The sequence below is a fragment of the Pholis gunnellus genome (assembly GCF_910591455.1).
Source record: "Pholis gunnellus genome assembly, chromosome: 4".
NCBI lineage: Eukaryota > Metazoa > Chordata > Actinopteri > Perciformes > Pholidae > Pholis > Pholis gunnellus.
This window is the reverse complement of record NC_136530.1, coordinates 15,313,694-15,339,075: the sequence shown is the minus strand read 5'-3', so window position 1 is coordinate 15,339,075 and position 25,382 is coordinate 15,313,694. Positions and strand designations below refer to the sequence as shown.

Here is a 25,382-nt window from a genome sequence, read left to right as displayed (position 1 = left end):
TTGTCTGTAGAATGCAATACAGATGGCTGGATATCCCCCAAACCTTTTGACCTTTTCCATCTTCAACCTCGATCGTTCCAGTCGCACCCAAGTTCACCCGAGAGCCATCCGATGTGGCGCTGGACATCGGCTCCAATGGGACCTTGCTCTGCCTTGCCCAAGGTCACCCCGAACCACAGGTCACCTGGAAGAGAGAGGATGGACTTCCGATTTTCAACAGGCCCCGCGCATATGGCACTATTGCGAGGAGCAGGGAAGGTCTTCATATCACCAGTGAGTGTTTTAGTGGGAAACACATTACGCATGAAATTCTCTACATTTATGCCGACATAAATATCCCTTTTTCTCTCAGACCTGTGGGTGGAAGATGAGGCGGTATATGTCTGTGAGGCTCACAATCACTTTGGCAGGATCCAGGCCCAGGCAAGAATCACTGTGACTGGACTGGGTGAGTACAAGTCTTGCCTTTCTGACTTTTTTTTTCTGTCTCTTAAATGGTAGTGTCTCTTAATCTTTAAATGAAAGCTATTATTCACAGAAATACATCAGGCTGTGTACTTTTTTATTTCCATCTGGGCTCTCATTGATTTATTAGTGATTGATTAATTATCTTAGAAATCACGAGGGGCAATTTGATATGGGTTGACATGCAATAAGTTATGTGGAAATGACGGAATACAGAAGCGTAGCTGAACTGAAAAAGTGCTTAGATAGACCTGTATGTCATAAAAAAGATATACATACTCACACATGCTCACATTACTTTTAGCTGATTATGCATTTATGTCCATTCAATGATCATATCTACTCTCCATGTCCAGTACATCTTCTAAAACCGCATACAGTACCGTTGAGGGCCTATGTGCTGTATGTCCTTGTGGATGTGTGTGTGTGTGTGTCTCTGTTTCAGTCTTTACACGTGAGTGTGAGTTCATTAGCACATTTCAGTGGGTGTGTTTGAACACATGGGCCTTGTTAACCACTGTTACTATTTCACGGTTTTCTTTACAGTGGAAACACGCTGAGCTCTTATATGTGGGCCAAAGGTTAGAAACCACAGACCCACCCAGATGACATACACTATATTACTGCCCCACTGCCCCATTTCCCCACTGACAACATTGTCTCATGAGATACGCACACCCAATGCAGAAGCACATGTAAAGTACCTTCTTTGGAAAATGGTGGAAGTAGAGAGCAATTAAGTTGGCATGCATGTGTATATGCGTGTTTGTGTGTGTGTGTGTGTGTGAGGTTGTGTTCCCAGGTCCTTCAGGGCGGTCGTAAAATTCCCCTTGACAACACCCTGTATGTCTGTCACAGCATCAGCATTGTCTGAGTGAACACAGCCAAACCATTTAGACAAAAGTAATGCCATTACGCGTGTGTGTATATGTATGGGGGTATGTATAGGTATGCATATATGAGGGAAGTTAGAGTGTTGCTACTTTTAGCAGCTGTGGAAAATGTATACTGTATATGCTGTATTGTTAGTGTATTTATAGCAAACAAGCATTCCCTATTCATCGTACATTACACACACAAACACTTACACATGTGCTTCCTTCGAGAATAAATACAACCACACTTTCTGTCCATTCTGTTAAGTGTTGACACACCAAATTTAAAACATTTGTTATATTTTATGACAATTTATTGGGTATTTTTGTCTGTATGCTTTCAGACACAGAAAGCTACTTGACCTGTGTGTGTGTGTGTGTGTGTGTGTGTGTGTGTGTTTGGTCTCTATGCACAGTAGAGGCTGCTACCCACATATTGTACAGCTCAACAACATCGAATCACACATGATTTTTACAGCTCCCTGCTGATATGAATCTACTTAATAATTTTCTTGAATACTTTCCTGTCATCTTCTCAGCTTCCTTGATTTTTTTTATTTATTACATAAGCCCTGTATAATGGTTTGCATGGTATCTGCAGTCTCGCCTGTCATTGCGATGAGTCCGGCTGTACTCAGTGTAATCGAGGACCAGCAGGTGACTTTGCCGTGTGTGCTATTGGCTGGGAATCCGCTGCCTGAGAGGCAGTGGCTACACAACTACGGCTTGGTGAGAACACAGAGAGTTTACAGTTTCTAAATGTCTTCCATGTCTTTATTTTAAATAGCCATGATTTCATTTGAACCACTTCAACCTACAAATGTTTCAGGTGACCTCAGACCAGTATTGGACAGTGAGGAGGGACGGCAGTCTGCATATTGAGAGAGTCCGGCTGGACGATGTGGGTGACTACACCTGTTTGGCTGAAAACGTTATTGGGGCCACCAACCATACCACCACTGTCAACATCTATGGTAGTCTACAAAACTTACATACAAACTATGAATAGACATGCACATGCTTAACAATTTGTTAAAACCCTTTTTGAGCACTAGCTGGACCCACATTGTGTGTGTTGTATCAGCTGGATCACATGGATAAACATGTATGTGCAATAAGAATTGGGGAATTTTGATATTTCTGCTGACTGTACAGGGTCGTAATACAAATGAGTAGTTAATGCTAATGTTATGTCTCTATATCATATTTTACTATTATTGAATATAACTGGAAAAATGTCATCAGTTGTCTAATTGCCATATATTTTGTCAATTTGTTTAGTTTTACCTTAAAGACTGACCGAGTCTATTTAATGAAAGGGGCAAAAAGAGCATAAAGTACTCGCACAATTTCACAAAACAGCAGTTGGTGCCATTCATTTGATGTAAAGGGTAGCAATGTGTCTAAAAAGGAGAATAAAAAGAATCCAAATAAGATGCTCTTCTTGAAACAGTGACTTTTTACTTAACGTCTCCCTATTTAGCCTTTATAAGCAGTATATAAACATTTAATACATTGTTTATAACACACTATAGTTCCAGGTTCCTTTTTCTTTTTCTTTTATTTTGTTTCCTTCTCCATTTCTCACTGCCCTGCTTGAATGTCTCCTCTACACTGCAGAGGGCTCTGAGCCTCATGAATAGGATTATCTTTGAGGTTGCATTAAAACCAGGAGCAGCTGAGGGTAATGGCAGAGTTTTGAGCACAGTGAGAGGGGAAAATGTGCTCACCATATATATATATATATATACATTTATATTTTCTGTAAATGCACTGACTCCCTTCTTGAAATTAGGTCAGTCCTTTCTATCTGTAAATACACAAAGCACTGGATATTTACACTATGTAGGTCAGTGTATAGTTACATTTCCCATCATAACCTCTGAGATATACATTCCATAGAGCATACATAATGCAATGTATGTGCAAAGACTGCAGATAGAAGACCACCATGCCATACAGGATCGTATTGTGTACACCGTGTGTGATTTTGTTAGTTTAATCACATTTCTCATTTCCAAGAAGAGGCTTCAAGCCTCCCAGGGCTGATCTTTTCTGCAGATTCCCAGAGTTGTAACAAACAACAAAACAAGTCAAATAGTGAGAAGGAAGGAGAGAGGGAAAGGACAAAGAAGGGAAGAAGAAAATAAGAGACACACAGAGAGAACCAAATGCACACTAGATGCAGAGCAGGAAATTCATCTTTACAACCAGATTTTACAAATACTTGATGAATGTATGTATACACAAAAAAACGAATCTTTTTCTCCTATGTTTCCAGTGATTCCTACCATTCAGTATGGCCCTCAGGTGTTCAGCACAATTGAGAGCACACCCATCACGCTACCCTGCCGTGCCAGTGGAGTACCCGCCCCTGACATTACCTGGACCAAGGTATGGATTGGCATCACCTGTCTTAGTACCTGTTTTAGTATGAAATATACCAAAGTAAGAGCCAGTTCTCCCTGCTTGCAGTGGTGTGCCGTTTTCCTGCCACTGAAGACCTTAATTATCTCTTCATCAATGGCAAAATAATAAAAGGGAGATAAAGTGAAACCAAATTAAAAGTATGTAAGTGAATCAAGAAAAAGCATACAGGTAAAATGTATAACAGCCAAGATTGCTCATGTTGCATCACACTTTGGCCAAGTATCACCAGATTAGACACCGCGACATGGTGCTCGGTTAAAGCTTTTATGCAGCTCATTTGGATTTGAAATGTGAACAATTTATGTTCATGTAGTGTGGCTGTGCAGTTTTGGGCAGAGATAAGTTCCACTTGAAATGGTCCAGATGTGGATGCACTGTTTTCAACTACAGGGGATTAAGTCCTTGTGTTGTTTTGTGTCAAAGGTCAGCGTTGTCGTACACTTCTTACTCTATTGATAGCACATGATAGGAAAACGTCTGTGTGAGATTACATGTATGTCGATCATGTGCCGCTCCATTAAAACAGCTCTACCCGTGTCCATTAGCCCGTACTGTGTGCTCAGTCTTTACATGTGCACTTTTGTGTGTTAGTGTGTGTGTATGTGGACAGTTCCTCCCTTTTTTCCATCTTTTACACTAGTTTCTCTGAGTTGTAAAAGCGATGCTGTTAAAGTGAACAGGGCTAGAGGGACACATGAAACTAGACCCTGCTAAGTTTTGCACCAGCTGTTAAAATGTGATTTCCGCTGATTCCTTTGCTGTTCTCTATAACATCAATCAAGTCAAGTCAAGTTAGTCATGTCAGATTCAAAGGGGCAGTCCAGAGACAACACAATCCGGAGGCACTGACTTAACATTTGCTTTTTGTTTTGGATTATTTGATTGTATAATATATATATAACTAATACAATTTTTATTACAGCCTTTTTAATCAACAGCAGCAAAGTTAATCAAACCATAAATTTAAGAACGCTTCGTAGGTCAAACCACTGACACCATGACAGTGTAAATAAAGTAAATGAAGCTGAGTTAATGAAACCGACTCTGGCCCCTGCCCTTTCCCTGTTGTGATTTGTTTTGTAGGGTGGGGAGCTGATGTACTTGGGTGGTCCAGCCTTCTCTCTGGGTTCTGACGGCAGCCTCCTCATCACCTCCCCCTCTGGAAATGAGACTGGAGAGTTCATCTGCACAGCTACCAATGCTGCCGGCTACGCCTCCAGGAAGGTCCAGCTCACTGTCTATGGTAAACCTCATCACCAGCTAAAGGTTGGATAACATCAGTGCAAAGAGAAAGAAGCTATACGTAGCATTTAACATCAACAATTTATTACTAAATTAATTCATGTGTATAATTACTGTGATCATTGCCAAGATGTCTAGCAGCCTCTACCAGCTGGCAAACTACATTAAAAGTCATGTCACTGTGTTGGCTGTTGGATCACTACAAAACAGGATCTACTATCCATTATTTGGACTTAATGGTTACAACTCAACTGTAGTTTAGCTTCTCCATGTGCAGATCCAGTGTCCTCAATGACTGGTGTTGCTTCGTAAAGCCAAACCTCTGAACTTCTTTTATTTATTTATTTTATCCTACAATATGCTGTCACAGTCATGGCCCACTTACAATAGCAAATGTATGTAGGCGTGAAAATGAGCAGAGCTCCAAGTGCTCAGCAGGTTATTGTCTCCACATTCTTCTTAACTGCTCCAATTGTCCCCATGTTGTGTTGTGTGTGGTGATGGAGGAGTTGTAATTAGATTTCAGAAATTAGGGGGACAGATATGAGCCAACCTGGCCTCTACTTTTTTAAATTTAACTGACACAGTTAATAGAAATTGCCTTTACCTGCTATAAATGCAGGATTTTATTATCTGTAGCCAATTTATCAACCACTTTTATCATTAATTACTTTTGCTTGATTATCTCCAACCCTATCAATAGATATGATGACGACCTTTAAAGATAGCCATTCGAACAAAATAAATAGAAAAAGGCTTCTCTGACATTGTGGGCAACAGGTTGTATGACTTTGTACTTTTAAATATGTATAGGCAGATAAATGCACTATGAGCATATGAGCAATGTCAGATCCTGTAAAATCTCTTTATAAAAAAAAGTATTTTTCTTTTGTTTGTTTCTTTATAAGGTTATTAAACATTGTCTGAAATTGTCACATTAATGTCTAAGAACTTTGAATCGAGTCACTGTTTCTGTGTATATGTATGTCCAGTCCGTCCTAGGTCCAACGTTAGTGGCGCCGGAGGCTCAGCTGAGCCGATGAAAATGTCAGTGATCGAGGGTGAGAACGCCATTTTACCATGTGAGGTCCACAGTGTCCCACCTCCCACCATAAGCTGGGCCAAGGAGAGGCAGCTCATCTCTCCTTTCTCTCCAAGGTAAAACACATACAGAACCCCTTTGCTCACAGCTGAGGCACAGTTTTTAGCCATTTTTCACTAAATTCACTGCTATTGTTTTATAAACACACCTTGCTGCCTTAAAGTAAACCCCCATGAATAATATTGTACATTAACTATAAAAAAACATTCGATAAAATCATATTATACTGGCTGTAGGCTCAAAGTTAGATTTGCAGTTGTAAAAGACATCCCATGCTGTCTGCATTGCTGTGCTCTGTCTCTGGACCCTTCATCGCCTCAGGGTAAAGTTTGTGGTTTTATAAGATGACTGAGTAATCTTACTCTTCTCTGTGATCTGTTGTACCTACTGCCACTGCACCTACAATTATGGTTGATGGTGGATTAGTGAGAATTCTGGAGTATCTGTTGACAGAAATGACTGAAATAGTCATTGAGTGGAAAAAAAATCAGTCTGTTTTTTGCTTGTTTTGTAATTGGAAGCTTGCGTAATACTTTCCCCTCAGACTTTCACTTTACAGTTTATTGTATTGCTGCTTGTGTGTGTATGTGTTCCTCCCAGGCACACCCAGCTTCCCTCCGGCTCTATGAAAATCTTGAAGACCAGAGTGTCAGACAGTGGACTTTATGTGTGTGTTGCCTTGAATATTGCTGGCAACTTAACACAATCCATTGAGCTAAGTGTTTTGGGTAAGTTCAAAGATTACAAACACACAAACAAATATTTAATTATGCTTTTATCAAGGGTTCCTGAGCAGCAGCATGACTTGTTTCTGTCATGTAAGTAAGGATTCCTGTTTTTCTAAGTGTACTGTGTCTAGGTACATTTTAAAGTACTATCAAAACATCACATGATGAACATACACTCATTTGGATCAACGTTTCTCGATGTATTCATGAAATTTGTGATTTTCATCCCTTAGCTGTCATGTAATTAGCTGAATAGCATTGAAAACTACCCATTCAATACTCATACATTACCCAAATTAGAGTTGAGAGAGTTGCAGTCTAGACATACTGTCATCATGGATTACATAGAATAACTACTGAATGACAGAAGCACATATACTATAATCTAAACGTCCAGGCCGATGTACCTGTGTGATAAATAACATGCAGGTGCAGAGGAGGAACTAAAGCTTTTTTAAATCTGGCCCTCTGTCATCTGTCCTGCAGTGCCCCCCAGTATCCAGGCGGGACCCAGGGTAATGAAGGTTCAGGTGGGTCACCCTGTGGAGCTACCCTGTGTGGTGAGAGGGGTCCCAGAGCCCACCCTCACCTGGACAAAGGATGGTAAGAGGTACCCAGTATCGTCTGATGGCAGCCTGGCACTAAGGAATGTGGGGCTAGCTGACGAAGGACCCTACACCTGCACAGCCACCAGCACTGCAGGCAGAGACGAGGCTCAAGTACGGCTTCTTGTGCAAGGTTGGTCTCTGTTAATGTCTTTATCCCAAATAACTTGCTTTGTGTTGAAATGTTTTCGGAGTTGTATATGTCTGTTAAAGTTGTATTGAACCAAATGACAAAAATGTGCAGCACAAAACATTGCACACATGCTAAAGTAAGACATAATGTACTGTATGTTCGTGTATTTTGGAGTGCGTATTTGTCGTTAATTATGTGTTTGTGGGTTTTCAGTGCCCCCTGTGGTCGAGGTGTTGGAGCCGCCCTTCAATAGTCCCCTGCAGGAGAGAGTTGCAAACCAGCGTATTGCATTCCCCTGCCCTGCCAAAGGTTAGGGAACATTTACAACCACCCACTGATATTATGAGGAATAAGAGGATTGAACATAATTCACTTTTTATAGGATAACAAAATGTACCTACACTTCTACCAAATCGTAAAAGTAAGATAAAGTTAGTTAAGTAATTATAAACATTCACATAAGGGTATACGCAGTAATAATGACTATGTCAAATATAGTATATTTGTTATCCTTTCACTATCTTCTCCATTTCAGGTCTTCCCAAGCCAGTGATTCGGTGGTTGCGTAATGGCCAAGAACTGACGGGTAATGAGCCCGGTGTGTCCATCCTGGAGGACGGTACGCTGCTGATTCTGGCCGCTGTGTCACCGCTGGACAATGGAGAGTACATCTGTGCGGCAGTCAATGATGCTGGATCCACCGAGAGGAAGTACCAACTCAAAGTCAATGGTGATTCACCTGTTCTCCATGTTTCTGACTTTAGAATATTTGCTGACACATCACTTAAAAAGTATCTTCTATCTTATATTTTGTATACATTTGATTCCGTGGAAACAAATGCTTAAAGCTCGGTAATCACCGTTGACACCTCCACAGTGCCCCCGTTTTTCCGTGACGAGGAAACGCCTGGCAACGTGTCATTGGTCCTGAGCCAGTCCACCAGCTTGGTGTGTGATGTCATAGGAAGTCCGACCCCTGTCGTCACCTGGTACAAGGAGGGGACCCCGGTAGGTGAAATCCCATAGAATATGCTGTTCACATATATTTTAAACAAAATATGTTGACAGTCGTCATTCATGTTTAGAACACAAAAAAAGATTTTGTAAGTATGTTACTTCAAGGTAAATACACACACTATCACTATCTTCATCATCATCATCATCATTACCATCAAAGACACAGTCTGAGAGATTAGGTAACATGCCGCCTTATAATTTTCATAACCTATACTTATACTGTGGTCGAGTAGGTCATGTACAAGGATTGGATTACAAACTTTACAGCCATAAAATCACTGAGAAATTATAATGACCTTTCCTTTCATTTATTAAGTTCTCATAAAGACTGAATGAGCGCTGATCACAGGGTACACTGTCCAAGAGAACAGACCTGAAACCACAGTGGATCCTGTGTGTATGCGTTTGTAACAAAGACCAGCCAGGCGAGCCATGGAGGCAGCATGGTTTAAAGCTGTAATGGCAGAGTAATTATGATAAATTGATGCGAGAACAGAGAACTAGCACAGACTTTGCTGTAACATCTCAGTTAGCTGGCTGCTTTTTGTTCCCTTGGCTGCCTTACAAATTATTCCTGCAAAGCACAGATGGGAAAATCAGTTCTCTTACTTTAAACTGTTAGTTATGAGCGATCTAATGAACAATGCACTCTGAATTTTCTTGGCTCTAAGCAACAATTTAAAACGTTTCATGTTTTATAATCATATTACTCAGCTGAATGGATCGTTGGCTCTCTCTTTCATTCTGCCTGAATTGTAGGCTGCAGCTTTTTTTAAATGTAGATCCTTTTATCATGATGTCTTGCAATTAGCCCCATAATTACTGTCAAGCAGTATTTCTTAAACTCTAAATTATGCTGTTGTTTTTGCTTTTTAATGTGATTCAGTTTATTGGTGTTGATCGACAGGTGGTTGCAAGCAACAGCATCCAGATTCTTGACATGGGAAAAACCCTGAGACTACTGAAGGCCGCCACAACAGACACAGGAAGCTACAGCTGTAAAGCCATCAACATCGCCGGCAGCACAGAAAAGGACTTCTTCCTGGATGTATTGGGTGAGTAAGGGCAGTGTGCAGCGTCTATGGAAACTCCCAAGAATTACAGGGAAAGAATTGTGTGCAGACATGTGGACATACAGAACTTGAAATTGATTCCACATTAATGGTTCTGACATCTGAGACCCTTTTGATACATAAAAGCAGCCACATGTGTAGGACTGTTTGTGCTTTCTCAATGAATCAGTTTCTTGATGAGTCTGCTAATATACAATGATACTCTCGCTCTCTGCCCCAGTCCCACCAACCATCGTAGGGTCAGGCTCTCCTGGAGATGTTTCAGCCATTGTCAAACAGGAGATCAGTCTAGAATGCCATGTGCAAGGAGTGCCCTTTCCCACAATCCAGTGGTACAAGGACAGGAAGTAAGTGCCTTCTAATATGAGAGTACTTACTGTCTCTATTATGGTAAGAATGATCAAACAAATGGAATAAACTGGGTTAAACTTATGTTTCTAGGCTGGTGTTTCTTGGTGATCCCAACCTAGAGGTCTCAAACAGGGGTCAGGTTTTGAAGATAAAAAGTGCTCGACTTGGGGACAAGGCCCGCTACCAGTGTAGTGTCGTGAATACAGCCGGCAAACAGTCCAAGGATTTCAACCTCAGTGTCTTTGGTGAGTGTGGATTTTGACAGATCCTATGTAGTCGGGTACTAAATGTGACTAAATACAGCTGAATTACAAATTTCTGATTCGTAATTTTTGTGCCATTGTTCCAGTGCCCCCCTCCATCAAAGGAGGTAACATAACCTCACAGGTCACAGCCCTGCTGGACACTTTGATAACACTGGAGTGTGAGGCACGGGGCTTGCCGCTTCCCACCATCACCTGGTACCGAAACGGTGAGGCCATCCTGTCCCACCGACAGCTTCAGTATGTCGAGCGAGGCCACTACCTGAAGATCCCTCGGGTGCAGGCGTCAGATGCTGGCCAGTACACCTGCAAGGTGACCAGTGTGGCCGGGAGCGCTGACAAGAGCTACGAACTGGACGTCTACTGTAAGAACCTGACATCTGAGACCTGAGATCTGAACATATGTTCCTATTGTGTGTCTGCATTTGCAATCATTCTCATATGTTCTGAGCTCTGAAGCTTATTATTGTATTAATCAGAGATTTGAGGCATTTGGTTTCACTCACAAAGCATAAATACCTTTGCAGCAGTCAAGAATAATTTGAAACAGCTGTGGATGGTGCACAAACAATTTAATGTAAAAATAAAATCATTGATCCTTGAAGAGCACAAAAATGGATACAGAGTGGAGGAATTTATGTTTTAAAGAAATGTAACATGTTGGAAGCCTTGAGTGTGAGATGTAAATAAGATATCAGTCAAGTGAAAAAGTCCTCCAAGCTTATCCCTCCTTTTGTTCTGTTTCTCTTGTATGCCCCCCCAGTGCCTCCTACCATTGCAGGGGGCGATAACGGGCCAACTGAGAGGAAAGTGGTCCTCAGAAAGCCTCTGATTCTGGAGTGTGAGGCTGGGGGACACCCTCCCCCCTCCCTCACATGGCTGAAGGATGGAGTTCCTGTGCGTGATGGTGAAAGTGTCCGTCTTCTCGAGCAGGGGAGTAAAATAGAAATCCTCTCAGCCACGGTGTCAGACTCGGGACGTTACGTCTGCGTAGCTACAAGCATCGCTGGAGAGAAGGAGGTCAAATACGACGTCAAAGTTCTAGGTATAGAAACACTACAGCCAACTGACAACATTGCACAGCACATACACACACACTCATGTCTCAATGTTTTATCATTGTCACTGTCGTGTTAGACCCAAACTAACGAGAATTGTTGGGACCTCACTTATCTTTGCACAGGTTTTTTTGTCTTAATTCTAGTTAGTTGTTACTTATTAGTTAGTTGCTCAAATTGTTAATAAATTAAAAAATAGTATACTACTACTGGTAGTGTACTTGCCGTATGCTATAGAGTATTAACAGAAATTCAGCATTGTGTTCACTTCACAGACAGCCATTTAAGAATCCACAGTGCAGATTTTAAGTCGTCTCTCTGGTATTTAATATTTAAGAACATACCTCATTATTTCAATGACATGTCAGCTTGTTCTATGCAACTTTCTATGGACAGTGGAAAAGTTATTGATCGTTGTCGGCAGGATTCGAACCTGCGCGGGGAGACCCCAATGGATTTCTAGTCCATCGCCTTAACCACTCGGCCACGACAACTTGTGTCAATATGTGACTCACACTATTATTTTGTCCCAAGGCCTCTCACACGGGAAACAGGCACCTGCTATTTTGCTGTGACTTTGCATGTCTGACTAAGGAGAACTCTTTACAAAAAGCATACTATATTCACTGACCTTTTTTGATATTATTACTTACAGCAGCAGAAATAGAGAAAGACTGGAATAAATTCTAGTTCCAAAGTTGAGATTTTATAATGAAAAAAAAAAAAAAAAGAAGCTTTCAATTCATTTTTACATGGTTTTCGAGTGTCACATTCACAGGTATTTATTGTGGTTTTCCGGGTTCAAATGCATTGAAATATTACTTTAAAGCGACACAGACATTTATTTTTTTCAATCCTAGTTCCTCCTTTCATTGACGGAGCTGATGACGTGACAGACAGCACAGTGATAGTTAGCAGCCCTTTAGAGCTGGAGTGTCAAGCCACTGGAACACCTGCTCCTGTCATCACGTAAGATCTCCATCTCATGCATACAGATACACAGATTTAAATAAAAATGCATACACACACATGTTCAATGTAAAACTATTCCTTTCCAGGTGGTATAAAGATGGAAAACCAGTCAGACAGGCTGAGGGGTTGCGGGTAGCAGCCAACGGTCGACGGCTGGTCGTTTCCCGCGCTCAGGTTTCTGACACGGCTCGTTTTCAATGTGTGGCCACTAATGAAGCAGGAGACCACGAGAGGGACTTCAATGTGGTCGTCCATGGTAAAATGTTTTGTCACACAATTTTTCTGACAACAAATGAATATAGAGGAAAGTTATGCATACACATTAATTGTAATAAATGTGATTTGTGCTTTAAATGCAAGCCACAGAGACACTCCCACCTTGGGTAAATACTACTTTGTCTTTTTTGTGATGTCCTTTTTTCCAAATTTGCTGTAAAGTGTTATCAAGAGAATAACTGTATCCTTTTCATCTCCACAGTTCCTCCATCCATTCGAACCACCGGGCCGGCTGAACGTTCGGTGGTTCTCCACAAGCCCATCAGTCTGGAGTGCATCTCCAGCGGCATCCCTCCTCCCAGCATTACCTGGCTGAAAGATGGCCGACCAGTTGACACAACACAGGGACACGTTAAGGTTGGTCCGCTGATAGACTGAATATGAATTCCACTGAAGTAGGCACAGCCTCAGTCAAACCCTACAGTACATGCAGTACATGCAATGCTACACAGAAGGAAAGAAAGGCACCGTTATATTCAGCAACATTAATTTAAGTTGCTGAGCGTTGCAAGGCAACAGTTTGTGCAAAGTTTGTTTTGTTTTTTTATTCTAAATGGGAGTCAATTGCAGTTGACTCTTTGACTTTTGGCCTGTGATGTGTTTTTAGCAAATGTCTGAATACGCTAGTATTGGCTGATTGGCTTCAGCTGTTTGAATCTCAAACTGACAAATTCCTCCAACATGTAGAATATACTTTTATGCTCACATGTTAACATGAAAAGTAGTTACCAGTCTGAATTGTCTGTGTCCTGTATGTGTTTGTATCTGTCACAGTTGGAGTCAGCGGGCAGAATGCTAAAGGTCACAGAGGCAAGACTAGAGGATTCTGGGAAATACACCTGCCTGGCCACCAATGCAGCTGGTGAAGCCCAACAGCACATACGGCTCAGTGTCCATGGTAACTTCGAGATACACACAGCACTATCTTTCCATGTTTCCGTCCCTTGTCTCACTCATCTCCTGGTTTCTGTCATAAATACTTCTCTCTGCGTTCTGTGTCAAGGGACTAGGTGGAGCCAGGAGAGTATCATCTGATACATTACTGTTCTTGTGTGTGTCCCTCAGAGCCGCCCAGTATCCTCCACTCTGGAGAGATCGTGAACCAGACCATCCTGTCAGGCTTTTCCACTGAGCTTGAGTGCAAGGCCACAGGCAGCCCATTACCCGGTAAGACGGCTCACAAACTTTGTCCTCCTTCCTGCTGTGCTCACTCGTGGGCTCCAGGGCGAAGTTTCCTCTGACTTCTGAGTTGGTATTGGCTGTTCGGCTCTTTTCCTTATCTTTAACCATTAATGGAACGGCAGAAAATGTATCTCAGATGACTCCCTACAGGCAGCTTTACTCTCTTCCCACTGACTTTCTCTCCTCAGTACAAGTTCAGTACAGATAAGCAGGCACATTCCAGTGTTATTGAACCCTCCTTTCTTTGGCTGTGTGCATTTTACAGCAGGTGTTTCATTCCAACAATCTGATATCTGTGAAAATGTTACATGTGAAAATATTTTATTATAAATCTGTTTTAGGCTCCGTTGTTCAAAGCACAAATAGAGGTCCGGTTTGTAAATTAAATTTCACGACCACAAATAGTCAAATAATAAATTCTATTACTTTGACAAAGCACTAAATGTTAAAATAGGTCAAAATACATCACGTCACTGATCTGCTTCTGTGTTCTGAAATCTCGAAACCTCTAAGCACACCTGGACGGTGTTTGCTTACTTTTCTGAGGGTTGAAACAAAAAACACTGAAGCAGCCTTTAGTTTCTATGCACCACATATCTGGAACAAATGTAAGTTCTGAGATGTGATCCAACTCAAAGCTAATCATGGCTAAAACAAGGGTTTTGTTTTTAATTTTCTTTTGTCCTTTTTTTTTTCTACACAATAACTGCACTTCAACCTTTATCCCTTTATCTGTTATTCTTTTCTTTTTCTTTCTGATGTCTTTTAAATCAGATTTCCATGTGTTTTTTGCTTTATGTAAAGCACTTTGAATTACCTATTGTGCTTCAGCTATCACTTGGTACAAAGATGGCCGACCTCTGACAAGTGCAGCTGGCCTGACGATGCTGAAGCGTGGCCAGATGCTGGAGATTGAACGAGCTCAACTGTCTGATGCCGGGATATACAGATGTCTAGCGGTCAACCTAGCTGGAGTTGCTGAGATATCCCACAGCCTACAGGTGTACGGTGAGTACATACATTAAACTGAGATTTACAGATTCTTTATAAAATCAGGTAAGTAGACATCATAACAATGTTTCTCTAGGAGACGACTAAGTCACACAGGGATAAGATACTCTTCAGTCAACCACCTTATCCAATTTCTTAAAACTACTTAAAATGCCAGCAACTTCTCTATCTGACTATTTGTCATGCATTTATGCAATCATTTCCTTTTCCTTCCTTGCAGTGCCTCCGGTCATCTCCAGCCGAGGTGGGACCGTAACAGTTGTGGTGAATGAAGCTGCCAGGCTCGAGTGCGAGGCCACCGGTGTTCCTCTGCCCAGCCTCACATGGCTCAAAGATGGCAGCCCTGTGGCAAGTGTGTCACATGGCATACAGGTGGCTACACATTATTCTCATATCACTATGATTATGTAGTTGTATTTTTTACGAGGCAAAATGGGGCATAAAGTCTCCTTAAATTGTTATCTTGAATTAAATCAAACATATACAATATATGCCTACATTTTCATGAAACGTGTCATGGTATTGTTCTGTAGTTTTTTTTTATTGCTGTGTTTTTATGTATTTGTGTGTGCGTTGTGTCTGACTTGTTGATGTGTTCCTCCCAGGTGTTGTCTGGTGGCAGAGTGCTGTCTCTAACCAGTGCACTGGTTAGTGATACAGGGAGGTACACCTGCGTGGCTGTCAACGCCGGAGGAGAACAGCATAGAGAGTACGACCTGAGAGTTTATGGTGAGTAAATCAGCACGGCAACAATTCTGAACATATATAACGTGTATATATACAGCTACATACTTTACGTTTACATACAAAACAATAAATTAGAAACTGTTTTGACAGTAGATTTATTGTTTTAGCTATTTTTCAAGACATTTTGATGAACTAGCCTCTGAAGTGTGACGATTCTCATCTTTTCCATGTCTTACATGATAGTAAACTGAATATCTGTTTTGGACTGTTTGTCAAACATTAGTGTTAAAAACAATTAAAATATATCATCTTCAGCTCGGGGATTGTTTTTAATATTCTGTGACGTTTTGCTGACAAAACAATTAATTAATTAATTAATTCAGAAGAGGCAGAAAAATGAGCAATGAAGTTGCAGCCCCAGGTGATTTCAGTCCTAAGTTTTGACTTTCAGTGGTGGGTTTTTCGCTTTTGTTTACTTTTAGATCACAGATTCAGCCAACAATGACATAACTTCCATCATCATTATGACAGAGACTTAACTAATGCTGCACTGCATTATATTTGTGGGATGCTTTGAAGTGCCCATACGTTTTGGTCTTAAAATTGTTACCTTGATTAGGCAAGTTGTTGGCAGGTGCTGTTGAAAGGAAAGTACTTATTATTCAATTCTTCTCCTTAGGACTTTGTGTTCATGACTTTAATGTCTTTTCCTTGTTCCCTTCTTGTTTTACTGAGTAATGGCTATGGCCGACTGTAGTATGTCTTTCAACAGAGCATCAGTTCCAGCAGGGAACATGAATTGAAATACTGAAACAATATTTGAACAAGACCTTGAGCAAGTCTCTGCATGGGGACGAAGTATGATTTGATTAAGTTTGGCATTTCAGTAAACCATGTCAGTTTCCCAACATAGAACTGTGCTTGATGGCAGGACAGTTGTTATACAAGTTATACAAAGTTAATCTTACCGAGCAAATAGGAGACAAGTAGTTTACATCTAAAGTCTGCGCTTGTATGTGTCTGTTGCTGTATGTCTGTTTCAACATATGTATGTGGAATACAAGCGTTTCCTCAGAAAGATCAAAAAGAGCTTGTCCAGAGAAATAAAGGCAGATTTGTTGTGGTAATTGCTACCATTCTTCTGCAGCTTCCTGTGTCTGGCCTAGGCTGAGCTGAGGGTCTGTTTCTGTCTTTCCCCAATGACCATGATGTAGGGGAAATTGGCGTGCAGCCTTTTTTTTAGATCAGGCCAGTTTCACACAAAAAGGGGGACTGTCCTGTCTCATGAAATACTGACATACAGAAGCTCGGATTAATAAAATTGAGGAATGTTGCAGGAAATCTAGTTAACAGGTCTCAGCAACACCCATCTTTGGTTGTGATGATACCTAGATAATCACGAGGGAACAAAAACATTCCTGTGGGAATTTCTTTGCTCCTGAGTCATTATGTATCTCAGTGCATGTTAGCAATTTCCTTGGAGATTAGGTTTCATGAACTTCTTGGAAATGAAGCTACTCTCATTGTTAATACCACAAACAAATGTTCAACAGGTTTAATGATGCTGCCATAACACAAGATATAATTAGTACTTAAAGAGCACCAGATGCCCAACTTAACCGAGCCTGTGCATCTCAGGAAGCAATTATTCAGTTTTGCTTATGAGGTAATATGAAGAGCTTACAGCATTTAGAATGGCCAAGCGGGAATAGTGTGTATGCGTACCTCATTTATGGTCTCATTTTGTATACATGATACTGTTTTCAGTAGCTTGCTTTCGTGTCTGCCACAGTGCCACCAAACATTAAAGGGGAGGAGGCGAATGCCACGGTGATGCTCGGTCGTCCAGTGGAGCTGCACTGCCAGAGCGATGCCATCCCTCCACCCACCCTTTCTTGGCGCAAAGATGGCCGCCCGCTCTTCAGGAAGCCTGGTCTGACCGTCTCAGCGGATGGGAGTGTGCTCAAGGTACAGCCAGAGTTAGAAATTATAAAACAGTTATATTAATAATTGTAAGGAGTGTTTTGAATCAGCTTGAAGTACAAAGTTTGGTGTAGGTGCTGTGGTTCCTCCTTATCAAAACAGTTGCACTTTTAATATTCACCTCTTTTTTTTTTTACGAAATAAATATCTAGTTTATTGGCTTAATAATTCAGAGTTTTTCAGTACTATATCTCATGATTTGTCTGTATATCTATTTGTTAGGTCGATAGTGCCCAGGTTCAGGATTCAGGCAGGTATTCCTGTGAAGCCACTAATGTTGCCGGCAAAACAGAGAAGAACTACAACCTCAATGTTTGGGGTGAGTTTAACTTCATTTTTGTCTCTATTTGTTTGTTATTCTGCTGAACCCACTCTTGATGAAAGACTGCATGAGCACCAGCATGTAGCTTGAATAAGATGTGAGCGCCCCCTTTAGGTGTCTTGTTCTTATTACAGTTTCTCCCAGTATCCGCGGCTCAGGGGAGGCATCTCCTCTGACTGTGATTGAAGGAAGTCTCATCACTCTGGTGTGTGAGTCCAGTGGCATACCACCCCCCAGCCTCATCTGGAGAAAGGACGGTGAGTGTATCTTAGTTTGTAGATACACAACGTGACGACAAGAGAAAAAAGGAATATACTATGGACATTGGGTGATGCACTGGTGCTATGTGTGTTACATGTTTGAACACCATACCTAACCTGTAGTTTGTGTTCATCCCAGGTTCTGAGCTCAAATCAGACCAACGGCTCAGGGTTTTGTCAGGAGGTCGCCAGCTGCAGATCTCCAGCACTGAGAGGACAGATACAGCCTCCTACACCTGCACAGCCTCCAGCACAGCCGGCACCACTTCCAAGGAGTACAGCCTGCAGGTTTATGGTACGAGTGTGCCAAAAAAAGTACAAACTTACGAATACATGTTTGTATCATGCAGCAAAAAGATATCGATATAGAGCATGTGCACCGACTCACTTGCTTCTTTCACTCCAGTCCGCCCTTCTATTAGACGCAGCGAGGGCAACACCGATGATGTTGCTGTGACAAAAGGAGGCGATGTGACCCTACAGTGTGCTGCAGAGGGCGTGCCACGACCAGCCGTCACATGGCTGAAAGATGGACGGCCTATCACAGGCCAGCACGGTGCAATGATCCAGAACGAGGGGAGGCTGCTGCAGATTAAAGATGCTAAGGTGTCAGACACAGGACGCTACACCTGTATCGCTGTTAATGTGGCAGGACAGGCTGACAGCAAGCATGACATCAGTGTTCATGGTATGAATCTTTTTTTGTTCCTAAGTTTGGGGAATTACAACCCATTTCAATGTCTTACATTTTCTTTCTGTCTTTTTGTCTCATTCCCTCTCCTCTTGTTCAGTCCCACCTAGTATAATTGGTCAGGTGCAGTTGCCGGAAAATGTGAGCGTTGTAGTGAAGAACCCAGTTGCTCTGAGCTGCGAGGCTTCTGGCATCCCTCTTCCTGCCATCACGTGGCTGAAGGATGGTCGGCCAATCAAAGCTACCAGCTCAGTGCGCGTCCTCTCGGGTGAGTTACAGTCTGACTTTCTGGGCTTTCAAATTGAAATTGTTTTTCAGGCTTCTTCCCCCCCTGTGTTGTATGTCATGTCGGATGTCTTCAAACGTCTATAAAATTCCTTCTTAGTTTAGTGTCCCATCCATGAAGGAACAGACTCGAGGAAAGCAAGCCAACCCGGGATATGAATGATGGTCTAAATTTAAGAGGAGTAATTCAAACTATTTTGAGCTGGGTTTCAAAGGCCAAGCAGTTGCAATACATTACCAGTAATAAGTTGTAATAGGCTTATTGTAACTGGGGCCAAACTCAACAGACAGAGATTCGGGAAAGAAGACAAACAGTAGCAATTACTTTGAATTGTGTTTTTAAACATTTAACCAGATGTATTGGGGTTTTCTTGCCCCTGAACTTAAGCAAACTACCTAGATGTGCAGAACTAGAAGTAACTATGCATCTGCCAATTTTTTGACTCATCTACATGTTGTACATGCTCAGGATAATTGGAATTATTTGGAAACCAAACAAATGACATTGTTTAGATTGTTAAGGCGTAGAAAGTTTACTTTGTGTCAATGTTTGCCACAGGAGATTCTCATGAACCTTCTTCAGTTGTGTTTAAAGACAGATGCAATTAGTCTGGAATCTCATTATACTGGTTTGTAAATGTTTTAACAGCTGTGAGCCTCAGAGTCTAAATTATTTTTGGTAATTGATCCCAGTTTTCTAAGAGGGGTGATTCACTTTCAGCGGGCTTTAACTGTTGTTTACACATCCACAGGATGTTTGTCTTTTGTGGAAAAGGGGCAGGTTTATGCTGACATAGCCTTTGAAAACACTCCATGATGACAATGGATAAATGTTAGTAATTGGCCTGTTAAATCTCTAGGGGGCCGGAGCCTGCGTCTCATGCATGCTGCAGCAGAGGATGCTGGGAGGTACACCTGCATTGTGTCTAACAGCGCTGGAGAGGAAAGGAAGAACTTTGACCTCGACATCCTCGGTAATGATATTATATACCTATTTTAGTATTTTGTTTCGACGGCATCATATTGAATGACAATGTCAACTTCAGTGTACAGATTTAAATACCATTTAAAAGTCTATAGGGGTGAGAATTGTTTTTGCCTTTGATTTCATTTATCATCAATCTGAAGAGATGTGATGAACATGTATCTCTTACTGTGAAAGCCTTTTAATACATTGGCAGACAGTGAGAACCATGTAATTGATTTTCAGTCTAAATCGACAGTTCCACCAAGCATTGTGGACGAGGGAACTGTGGTGGATACGAAAGTCAAGGAGAAACACAACATAACGCTCACCTGTGAGGCGTCAGGTAATTGACATCATACAGACATCTCTACCTTGACTTCCAAATCTCATGTTTTGCTGATGAAAATTCTCCTGATCGATCCTTAATGTAGATTATATTAAAGATACATTAATCCCTAACCTCACCTAATAATCTCCCAGGTAACCCTTCACCAGAGATTAAATGGCTGAAGGACGGACAGCTGTTGGTGCCTGACAGACGCCACCAAGTCTTGTCTCACGGACGTTTCCTCCAAATCTCTGGGGCCCAAGTTGCAGACACTGGCAGGTACAGCTGCCTGGCATCTAACAGTGCAGGGCATCGCAACCGCCACTTCAACCTCAATGTCCTGGGTACAAACACAACTCTTTTAAAAAGTTTCTAGTATGAATCAAACTATTTGAGATTAAATCATGTCTTTGATTTGATTGTTCTGCGCTTCCCTCCTTTTTTTTTTGCCAGTTTCTCCCACCATTGCCGGGTCAGGTCCTGACGGTTCTGCAGAGGAGGTGACAGTAACTCTGAGCAACCCCACCTCTCTGGTGTGTGAAGTCCAATCCTACCCTCCTGCTCTCATCAACTGGCTCAAGGACGGCACTCCCTTTGAGTCCAGTCGCCACATCCGAGTCCTTCCAGGTTTGAGATCACATGTACATTACGCGAGAGTCGAACTAAATAGAATACAGTAGTATGGTGCATCTTTTGTCATTCGTCACCCATACTTTCACAGGTGGGCGAACCCTGCAGATTATCAATGCGAAAGAAGAGGATGCAGGGCGATATACCTGTGTGGCCACTAATGAGGCTGGAGAGACACTGAAGCACTATGAGGTCAAGGTGTATGGTGAGATTCCTGCATCTTTTTTACATGCTCTATTTTATTTTACCAGAAAATAAATGAAGAGTACAGTGCAAAGCTTTTCATATGGAAAATATGAGTTTTTGCACAGCCTATTTCATATGCTTACATGAAGATGTAACAAGTAAACTGATAATTATCAGTAATCGAATTCTTTACAATGATTTAACTTGGAAATTGCAACCTGTAAATTCTTGAAGATGGATGAAGGATCATCATACAAACATAGCTATATACATGTGAGTGTAATCTTAAACATGTTTCTTGACTCCAGTTCCCCCTCAGATCAATAAGAATGATATCCCAGGGGAAGGACTGGCCCCCAAAGAGGTCAAGATAAAGGTCAACAGCACACTGACCCTGGAGTGTGCAGCTCAGGCTTTTCCTACACCAGCACTGCAGTGGTACAAGGACGGACAGGTAGACATCTAATTTGATTCCATGGGAGATTATGGATGCAAATAAAGAAAATAACCTGTAAAAGCCACAACTACTGTTTCTACCACAGATCCTGCGTGCAGATGACCATGTGTCCATAACAGCCAACGGTCGTATTGTTCAGATCAAGCATGCTCAGGTGTCAGACACTGGCCGCTACACCTGCATTGCCACTAATATAGCTGGAGAGGATGAGAAGGACTTTGATGTAAATATACAAGGTGAACTGGGTTGACTGATGCCGATGTATGAACTGAGACTATTTGTGCATTTCATGGGCTCAGAGTATTCTCATGCTGTTGTTTGTGTTTTTATTTTAATACTAAAATAGTATATCGTAAAGAGAAAACAACTGCAAAAATCTTGTACAATAAAAACATCTATTTTAATGTCAACATCCTTTTAGATAAATGTAGAGCCATTCCCTTGATTATGTTTCCAACCACAAACCAAAATTAAGTTTCCAAATTGCTAGAAGAAGGACTTAAACATTTGTACTCTTTCCTTTTCCCCCCAATTCAGTTCCACCTAATTTCAACAGGCCTGGTGGAGTCGGTGACACCACGTCTTCCCCTGGCTTTGGAGGGGATGCTCGAGATGTGATACTCAACAATCCCATCTCTCTATATTGTGAGACCAACGCTGTCCCCCCTCCAACACTCACCTGGTATAAAGATGGACAACTGCTGTCCTCCAATGACAAAATACTGATATTGCCAGGTGAGATAGACCAAAAAAAAACCAGAGACAAAAAAAGTTGGAGCAAGACAGAATGAGTTCATACATACTAACCTTTGACAGTTTTATTCTCAGGTGGGCGAGTCTTACAGATTCCCAGATCCCAGGCTGAAGACTCAGGCAGATACACTTGTGTGGCTGTCAATGAAGCAGGAGAAGACTCCATTCAATATGATGTGAGAGTGTTATGTGAGTAAAAACACTTTTCTTTCGTCAGTTTAACAGAGCTGGGTGAAAGTCTTTTTACATAGATCTGTTTCTCATTGTGTATTTCTGTCCTTCATCAGTGCCCCCGACCATACGGGGAACAGGCAGTGATTTGCCTGATGAGGTCACAGTCCAGGTCAACAAAACTACCCAACTGGAGTGCCACGTGGATGGAAACCCCGCCCCCAAGATCACCTGGTTTAAGGACAGCCAGCCAGTCAGCTCAGATGGGCCACATAGGATCCTGTCCAATGGGCGAACACTTCAGGTAACAACCAGGAAGCACACGTTCTGTTTCATGCCATAGTTCATTTTAGTTTGAAACCATTCCAAGTTAAAGTTACTATATATAATACACAGAAACCCTTGTTCAATGTTATTCAGTCTAACAGGAGGTTAATGGAATAAATACTTTATTTATGCACAACTTTCTAAGGTCCAGAAACATTTACAACGGGAATATCTGTCCCATTAAAAAGAAACGCTGCATCACCTTGATATGGTATATTTTATCTTAAAATCTGTGTTCTGACTTGATTCTACATGTCTCCATCTTTCCCAACCATCAGGTGTTGACTGCTCAGGTATCTGACACAGGGCGCTATGTGTGTGTGGCTGACAATGTGGCTGGAAGTGCAGAAAAATCTTTTAACCTTAATGTTCATGGTGAGTCGCATGTGAATCACATTTACATTCTAAATGCTCAGTTTGATCAAATTGTGAAAAGATGAGTTGAAAATACATCTACATTTACTCTCATGTAGAAAGAACTGATTTTACCTAAATACTGTTAAAGACTGCACTCTGAGATAAAAACTACAGTTTGTTTCTCGTATTTTTCCTTTCAGTGCCTCCCACCATTATCGGCCTGAGTCCTGAGACTGTGACTGTGGTGGTGAACAACTTTGTATCTCTCTCTTGTGAAGCTACTGGATTCCCCCCTCCCACCTTGAGCTGGCTAAATGACAGGGGCCCCATTCAGGCCAACACCAATCATGCACTCATCATGCCAGGTGCTTAAAATATCACATTTAAAAGAATGAACATTGAGCAGTGGGTGACAACTGAAGCCATTTTTATTTGTGTCCATTTGTGCCTTCAGGTGGTCGTACACTACAGATTCTGAAAGCAAAAGTATCTGATGGAGGAAAGTACAGCTGTGTGGCCATTAACGCAGCAGGAGAGGCTTACAAACACATCTACCTCACTGTTTTTGGTCAGTCCACATCCACAATGTGTGCACTGTACACTGAGCGCCTGACTTTACATCATAAACTGACGGTCAATGTTTTCCTCTCTCCTCTGCCTTCCAGTTCCTCCAAGTATCCGGGACAGTAGCGGGGACTCTCCTGTGGTGGTGAATGTGCTGGTTGGGAAATCAGTAACTCTGGAGTGCGAGTCCAACGCTGTACCTCCTCCCACCATCACCTGGTACAAGAACGGCAGGATGGTGACAGAATCAGCAAACCTGCGCATCCTGGCGGAACGACAGATGCTTGAGATCAAAGGCTCGGAGGTAAGAGATGAATGGATGCAATGCTGTGTCTGTTCTCGTTTTCAACATCTTTCAGCGATTGCATGTCCAGTCAAACAGTATGGCCATGACTGTGATGTCTTTTTTCTTTGTTTTAATTTTGATGAAAGCTTGAGTTTTTGTAGCAGCCACACTTTGACTGAGCTTGACTGAGCTTGACTGAGCGGGCCATGACATAAAGATGATACTGACATAAAGATGATACTGCCTATCAAGTCAGTGGGGCCAGCCACAGCAGTTTAGTCTAAGCAGATAGAGTGTAGATATAAGAGCAAGTATCTGCTCTTTGCATTGGAGAGAGTAGGACCTAAAGGCAGCTTAAAGGTGCTGTTAAGTCAGGGCCTGAGAATGTCATCCTGATACCCATTGCAGGGCCTGATGTTGGGTCAAAACATGATTTGACATGAATGCTTCACTTCCACAAGAGTTCTTACCGAGCTTCTGGCACATTTTCCTTTTAATTGATAACTGACTATTACTTTTGCTGTTTATCTTCCTTTTATGTCTGCTCTGTTCTTCAGGTGTCTGATACTGGACAATATGTTTGCAAGGCCAGCAATGTTGCTGGACAAGTGGACAAGAACTTCCACTTAAATATTTATGGTAGCTCATGATATATTTATTTATTCAAAAATCTGTATGAACTTCATAAAAACACATATTGAATTTTCAAACAATGCTTAACACTTAACACAATATAATATTAAATAAACGTCTCCCTCCCTCTTCAGTACCTCCCAGTATTGACGGGCCAGCAGAGGAGAGTGTTGTGGAAACCATCAGTAACCCAGTCACCTTTGCCTGTGATGCGACTGGAATCCCTCCTCCAAGCCTTGCTTGGTTGAAGAATGGACGACCCATAGGTACGCCTTCGTTTAGTTTTCATTTTTTTGTGAATCACACAAACCAACCCACTCAAAAATGTAGTTTGTTAATGTCGTCCTGGGAATGATATCCATTATTAAGCTGTATCTTATGTTTCTCTACAAGTTTACACAGAAAAAAACACAAGTAAGGGTGGATGAGGGAAAGGGCTAATGTTAGATAACTAGGTTCTCATTGTAGTTTCATTCATATGATTCTTTAGAGTATTCAGAGTCTCTGGAGATGCACATCTTCTCAGGAGGAAGCAAGCTGCAGATTGCACGGTCACAGCTTTCTGACAGCGGCACTTACACGTGTTTGGCCTCCAACGTGGAGGGCAAGGCACACAAGAGCTACCACCTCACCATACAAGGTACATGCAAAGCCTCAGTCACTATAAATAAGTTTAGAATATTACGACATACTCTTGTCGACTGTATGCTGT

The 25,382-nt window shown here is 41.7% G+C and overlaps 1 protein-coding gene across 1 annotated transcript in view; it reads left to right on the top strand.

The window, feature by feature from the left end:
- The window catches only part of hmcn1 (hemicentin 1), a gene marked incomplete at its 5' end in the record, with an annotated part of 76,580 nt that overhangs the window by 32,745 nt on the left and 18,453 nt on the right, over window positions 1–25,382 (top strand). The window contains 48 exons of the mRNA XM_079157217.1: window positions 82–273; window positions 353–448; window positions 1,942–2,069; window positions 2,170–2,314; window positions 3,622–3,734; window positions 4,854–5,013; window positions 6,005–6,170; window positions 6,715–6,842; window positions 7,329–7,580; window positions 7,794–7,889; window positions 8,116–8,310; window positions 8,458–8,588; window positions 9,505–9,652; window positions 9,891–10,017; window positions 10,112–10,266; window positions 10,371–10,649; window positions 11,048–11,329; window positions 12,203–12,311; window positions 12,401–12,570; window positions 12,793–12,947; window positions 13,365–13,488; window positions 13,656–13,757; window positions 14,604–14,780; window positions 15,004–15,155; window positions 15,389–15,512; window positions 17,263–17,438; window positions 17,676–17,772; window positions 17,910–18,032; window positions 18,175–18,330; window positions 18,442–18,723; window positions 18,827–18,994; window positions 19,872–19,985; window positions 20,235–20,321; window positions 20,459–20,650; window positions 20,760–20,933; window positions 21,028–21,141; window positions 21,431–21,576; window positions 21,665–21,815; window positions 22,117–22,314; window positions 22,408–22,521; window positions 22,620–22,807; window positions 23,109–23,205; window positions 23,388–23,552; window positions 23,642–23,755; window positions 23,853–24,055; window positions 24,595–24,676; window positions 24,805–24,936; window positions 25,161–25,310. Of these exons, the coding sequence (XP_079013343.1) occupies window positions 82–273; window positions 353–448; window positions 1,942–2,069; window positions 2,170–2,314; window positions 3,622–3,734; window positions 4,854–5,013; window positions 6,005–6,170; window positions 6,715–6,842; window positions 7,329–7,580; window positions 7,794–7,889; window positions 8,116–8,310; window positions 8,458–8,588; window positions 9,505–9,652; window positions 9,891–10,017; window positions 10,112–10,266; window positions 10,371–10,649; window positions 11,048–11,329; window positions 12,203–12,311; window positions 12,401–12,570; window positions 12,793–12,947; window positions 13,365–13,488; window positions 13,656–13,757; window positions 14,604–14,780; window positions 15,004–15,155; window positions 15,389–15,512; window positions 17,263–17,438; window positions 17,676–17,772; window positions 17,910–18,032; window positions 18,175–18,330; window positions 18,442–18,723; window positions 18,827–18,994; window positions 19,872–19,985; window positions 20,235–20,321; window positions 20,459–20,650; window positions 20,760–20,933; window positions 21,028–21,141; window positions 21,431–21,576; window positions 21,665–21,815; window positions 22,117–22,314; window positions 22,408–22,521; window positions 22,620–22,807; window positions 23,109–23,205; window positions 23,388–23,552; window positions 23,642–23,755; window positions 23,853–24,055; window positions 24,595–24,676; window positions 24,805–24,936; window positions 25,161–25,310 (7,329 nt within the window). The remainder of the gene's footprint in view (window positions 1–81; window positions 274–352; window positions 449–1,941; window positions 2,070–2,169; window positions 2,315–3,621; window positions 3,735–4,853; window positions 5,014–6,004; window positions 6,171–6,714; window positions 6,843–7,328; window positions 7,581–7,793; window positions 7,890–8,115; window positions 8,311–8,457; window positions 8,589–9,504; window positions 9,653–9,890; window positions 10,018–10,111; window positions 10,267–10,370; window positions 10,650–11,047; window positions 11,330–12,202; window positions 12,312–12,400; window positions 12,571–12,792; window positions 12,948–13,364; window positions 13,489–13,655; window positions 13,758–14,603; window positions 14,781–15,003; window positions 15,156–15,388; window positions 15,513–17,262; window positions 17,439–17,675; window positions 17,773–17,909; window positions 18,033–18,174; window positions 18,331–18,441; window positions 18,724–18,826; window positions 18,995–19,871; window positions 19,986–20,234; window positions 20,322–20,458; window positions 20,651–20,759; window positions 20,934–21,027; window positions 21,142–21,430; window positions 21,577–21,664; window positions 21,816–22,116; window positions 22,315–22,407; window positions 22,522–22,619; window positions 22,808–23,108; window positions 23,206–23,387; window positions 23,553–23,641; window positions 23,756–23,852; window positions 24,056–24,594; window positions 24,677–24,804; window positions 24,937–25,160; window positions 25,311–25,382) is intronic.